This window comes from Pygoscelis adeliae, unplaced genomic scaffold, assembly GCF_000699105.1.
Source record: "Pygoscelis adeliae isolate BGI_AS28 unplaced genomic scaffold, ASM69910v1 Scaffold449, whole genome shotgun sequence".
Taxonomy (NCBI): Eukaryota; Metazoa; Chordata; class Aves; order Sphenisciformes; family Spheniscidae; genus Pygoscelis; species Pygoscelis adeliae.
This window is the reverse complement of record NW_008825574.1, coordinates 414,834-420,238: the sequence shown is the minus strand read 5'-3', so window position 1 is coordinate 420,238 and position 5,405 is coordinate 414,834. Positions and strand designations below refer to the sequence as shown.

The 5,405-nt window shown below is 42.9% G+C and overlaps 1 protein-coding gene across 1 annotated transcript in view; it reads left to right on the top strand.

Moving 5' to 3' along the window:
- PTPRF (protein tyrosine phosphatase, receptor type, F) overlaps positions 1-5,405 on the top strand; it is a 304,224-nt gene that overhangs the window by 209,332 nt on the left and 89,487 nt on the right. Inside the window, exon 7 of the mRNA XM_009332537.1 lies at positions 1,706-1,816. Within this exon, the coding sequence (XP_009330812.1) occupies positions 1,706-1,816 (111 nt within the window). The remainder of the gene's footprint in view (positions 1-1,705; positions 1,817-5,405) is intronic.

Genomic DNA, 5,405 nt, shown 5'->3' with positions numbered 1-5,405 from the left:
TTTTGTTAGTAGGTGGAAAGACTTCTGCAAACAAGCTTTCTCTGTCTAGCTGAAGCCTCATTTCCAGCCCTAATGCAACAATGGGGAGGGCTCTGTACATCATTTTTATTATATGGCAGAACCCAGGGAAGTTCATTTTTCCCCATGACATACAGACTTATGCTACAGTCTCAATTTATCCTTCTAAATAATGTAGGTGGCAGTGGTTGATTCACATTAGTTTTTCTTCTGTTCTGATGATACGAAAAACTGAGTTTGACCTCTGCAGCTTGAAACAGCACAAAGGGAGAAGGCAATTTCACCAGCTATTCTCAGTGCAGCTCTCAGTGGTCATTTTGAACTGTGGCAAGCAGAAATGAGTTCAAATCCTTACAAGCAAAGGGGTTAATGTCTTCTTTTAGTTCAGTATATGGTTTGTGAGCAGAGTTCCCTTCTTACAGGCAATCCTAACTAGCAGAATCTGAGCACTTGGAGGCACTTTAAAAATTATTCCCATGTTGCTTGGGAGAAGCAGGCTGAGCACCAGCCGCGTCGGTGTCTGGCCAACAGCCGTTCGCTCCTGCAGTGCCAGCTTGCTGTCATGTACATCCTGCTTCTTTCCTTCTCTGCATCTCCATCTCTTAGTCTGCATTTGGGACCCCGTTAGGGGAGTTTAGATGTGACCAGTTTTGCAGTCATCTGTGCTAGGCCAGAAGGTGGATGAAAGACTAGCCTCCCAAGCCAAGTGGTGCTGGACACCAGTGGAATAGGCTGAGCAGATGAGAGAAAACCGCCTCAGACCAGCGCTCACTTCCACATCATAGGCACTCCACAGGTTCCCCATGTAAATTGCTACTCTGTGTGCTCTGGTGATTATTGCAATTATTTAGATGCGCCCCTCATGCATCTGGCACTTTGGGGATGTGATGAGATTATGTCCCAAGGAACATACAGTCTCTGCTAAGCAGCTGTTCATGACCCAAAGGTGGAGCAGCAGGCACTGCTGGGACAAAGGGAGGGTGGCTTTCACGCGAGCGCCATGTGGCAAGATGGATGTATTGCATTGGTGTATATCTGATGTCTCAGACTGAGTTTCTAATCTTTTTGTATCATGTATAATGAAATCTGAAAGGACAAGGAGATCACTGACGTGGAGAAAGCTGACGAAAGGCGAAGTGTTTTCTCAAAAGGGATGTCTGTTGGAAGGAGGGGTGGTGAGGTGGGAGAGATGGGACTCTGCCAGTGTCTGCAGGAAGGTCGCAATTTGTTGAGCATTTGCTAGGCTTTGTGTGCATCAGATAAGAAATGAACAGCTACAGTTAGTGTGCTTTGTGCTTGGCTGTTTTGATTAAAGGCTTATTAAAGGTCCCTTTTATTACACAGAAGTCCCATACAAAGCTGTAATTAATATGTGTGTATGTGTATGTTTTTTTCCTTTATTGAAGCAATGAACGTAAGTGGTTGGGGCGGTTGGAAATACATGAGTAACTGGTTCCCTGTACATTAAAAAAATAACGATAATCAATTTCACAAGCTTCTAACAGCAGACTGGGTACCTTTTGGCTGCATGCTGGTACCCTGTGGGTCCAGGGGACAACATCACCATATATTTATCCAGGAAGATACTTTAAAAGCGTGGGGCATGGCCTTCCTTTTCTGAGGCCGGCTGTTCAATTACCAGATTTGCCGTAACCTGAATTGTCTGTGTCATCTTGTTTGTGTACAGGAGCTCTGCAAATAGAGAACAGCGAGGAGTCAGACCAAGGCAAATATGAATGTGTTGCAACCAACAGCGCAGGAACCCGCTACTCTGCCCCAGCTAACCTTTACGTTCGAGGTAAGAGCAGCTTCCACCCAAGGGGGTCACTCTCCTCCTGCCCAAAAGGCTCCATGGCTTTCAGTGAAGGAGTGTGTTCCCTGTCTTAGTGCCCTGACCACACTTTGTGGTTTGTGTGATGTGGCCTTTTGCTCAAAAAACGGCAGGATCTTTGATCCACGTTGGGTTTGACTCATATTTCTGGAAATCTGTTTTTGGTGTTTCTGTGGTGTTATGTAAAATGCTGAACTATGGGCAGAATTGGAATTCCTTTCTCCCTTGAACTCCTTAACTTTGTGTCATATTTACTTTAATTGGGTGCTTAATCCTCTTAGTATAAACTAACCTTTGGTGGAGTAGTATAAAACCAGTCATACTCTGATGAGCGAGAGGTGCTCAGCTATAGGTGAGCTGATATTTAGGCCTCGGCTTTGGAATGTGTATCTTTAAAAACTGAACAGCTTTTTGGAGTTGTCCTAATCCATCTTATATGCATCAATGATTGAGCCTCCGGGTATTAATGGCTCATGCTGGGAACCTGCTGGAAATCAGTCGCAATTTATGTAAAGTGATTTTTCTAATGCTTATGCTATGTTGCTGATTTAAAACTGTTTTCAACATACCAGAGTAACTAGGTTTTACATCAGGACAGTCTCCTGCCCGGTTTCTTTCTCTGCATTAAAGGTGTTTGAGTTAGCTTGGAGAGAAGCAAGGGGTAAATTCCCTGTACACTTTCTGTTAATTTCAGCAAGAAAAAAATGTGCTGCTTCATATGAAACGCTGTATAACCAGAGCGACTGGTCAGGAACCCCTGGGAAATGTAGTTACGGATTTTCCCAAGAAGAGAAAGAAGATTCTTGTGCTGGTGCAACCCATTGTTTGTTAGGAAGTTAGAACCAGATTTTATTTCCACATAGTAAATCAACTGTCTAATAATAAAATCTCATCTTCATTTCTTCCTTCCTTTGTTTTGAAGAAAGAAAATACAATCTTAAAGCTGTATATGCATTGGTTAGTATGGAAAGAGGACATGAGAATGATTAAGTCTTCACATGCTGTGTGTTTGCTTCTAGGGGTGGCTTCTGGCATTGTTTTCTTGGCTTATTCTGGGGGACTGCTTTTTTATTTTGCAGCGTAATTTGGATTATAAGAGTCTTGGGAAGACTAAAGTATCCAATTAAGCATATTCAGAAGATGAAGCTGTATCTATGCAGTGGAATCACTCATTTCACTCTCACAATGTAATTATGGATGATTTTAAACTCCCTGTATTCTTGCAAGTTCATTTTTCGGGCAAGCTGTACTAAAACTCATCCCAGATTGTCACTTTGCACTCTGAGGGAAAGGATCCTAGTTATCAGGTTGGCTGTCGTTGCATAGGTTTGTGTGGATACCCAGCCATTTTGCTGCAGTATTTGGGATGCTTTTGCTTCCTGGGACATGCTCAGACTTTCAATATTCTGTTTTCTGTAGAGGTGTGGCTGAAAAAAGGCACAGGAGCTGCAAGAGGTAGAAAAACCTTCTCTTACAACTTTCCGATTTCTTACTAATGAATGCTCTTTATTTAGCAAGTGAATCCTGTACGACTCAGGAGTGTACTGAATTTTACACTTGGCTTGCTGCTCAGCAAGGCTGGTCTGTCCTGTTTGGGCTCAGCATGGACCTTGGATGGTCTGCACATGTGAGAGGATTCTGACGTTCACCGAAGAAAGTATGTTCTTAGACATATGCTTTGCTGTTAACCGTCATTTTCTTACACATAAATTTTTGGAACAAGCCTTTTTATTGCACATAATCTTTACAATGTCAGTCTCCAACCTGTGTGATCCTGATAAAGCCCTGCTGTATATTTAAGACAGGATACCTCATAAATTATTTTCAGATTAAATTCACTGTGCGTACTAGGTCCTAGATGGTATTTGTGCTTACAGTTTCTGATAGCAAATGTTCTACAAAAAAAATATATTGTTACTATATTAGTTAATGACTTCAAAAAGTTAGTCAAACTGAGAACGGTATTTTATTTCTTTAACAAGCAAGGAAAAAAATAAGAATGTCTTACTTTCTCAGGTCTGGGATGCAGAGTAAAAGAATCCCTGTTTTTTCTTCATGTGATAGTCCTACAGTGTTGTCATTAGATGGATCAGTCGCTTCCAGTAGGGTCTTCAGAAAGTGCCCGCATCTTTACTAAAGAAGACATTAACCAATCCTAAATTACAGTGGAAATGAAGTGTGTCAGCTGCACTGCCACTGCATGGTGGCTTCATAACAACTGACCTCATTGCAGTGAATACCCAAGAAGTCGGCCACTTTCTCAGAAAGCATGGCTGAGTACTGAGCAGCAGTACTAATTTCCACCCTGTGTAGTTCTCAGGACTGCTTGTGCCTGCTCTCATTTACAGCCTATTGTTTTTTTAATAGTTCAAATGTTTGTTTGTCTCTTGACTCTTGGGGTTTATGTTTTTGATCATGTCCTCCCCTTTCCTAGCCTCCTGGGTAATCCTTTGTGAGTGTGCTGTGTTAGAAAGCACAGGCTCATTAGCATCTTTATCATACTTCTCATGCTAACAAAGGAAGATACTGGGTGCTGAGAAGGAGTATCCAGGCACTGCTCAGGGCTTCCTATATCAATGAAAGAACAGGAGGAGGAAGGAGCAGGCTACGCCAGTGTCTTGTCTCTCTGAATCCTTCAGAGCCAGCACTTCTGCACAGATGGACTTCATTAAAAGTTAAAACATTTCCACACCAGGGATTTGTAAAGGAAAATGGATGCATTTTCCTTGAAGCTATTATTTTCATCTTACTAAGCGTGCTGGAAAGCAACCCTCATAAGCCTTCTGCTTCTGGACTGACAGGTCTATCTGTCTGCTGCTGCAGAGCCGGGATGGGGCTGGAGACCAGCGCTGGGAGCTGACTGCCTCCCGCTGTTGCTCTTCAGCCCTCCATGCATGGAGGGTTGCAGAAAACATCCAGCCATCAGAGGAGCAAGAACAGAGTGAAAGCAAGAGCGGGGAGCATGCCAGGGCAAGGTGGTTATCTGGGGCATAGCAGGGACTTCGAAGGGAACACAGTGGCATATTCCTATCCTGCCCTTTCAGCACAAGCATGCTTGCCAGTGCTGGTCTAGATGAAGGAACACTCATCCGTTTGTGGTCCGTGGTTACATGCACCACAGTACATTGTAACATGATTAGATTTGAGACTTGATGGTGCTGCAGGGAGAAGGGAAGGGAATAGAAACAGACGGAAGATGTGATTCCTCTAATCCAGAGAGCTTACTGTCTAGTTTAGCACCAAAGATCCAAGAAGTTGATTCAAGACATATATAAGAAATTGATCTGAGAGTAGAAGGCAGATTGGACCTAGTGTGTAAAAAAAAAAAAAGGTGGTGTCATTTCATCGTGCTTACTGTGAGTATAGTATAATTGTGCTGATTCACCTATGCTATTGTTTTTTTGTAAATACATTTCACTCTTCATTTGCCTACAGCTTCAGGGACATCTGCACAAAGAGGAGCATTTTCAGCCAAAAGTCTTGTCCTATGAAATGCCTGTGAAGGTGGTGGCCTGTGTGGTGCTCCCCTCAATAGAGGCACTATTATTTGACTCTT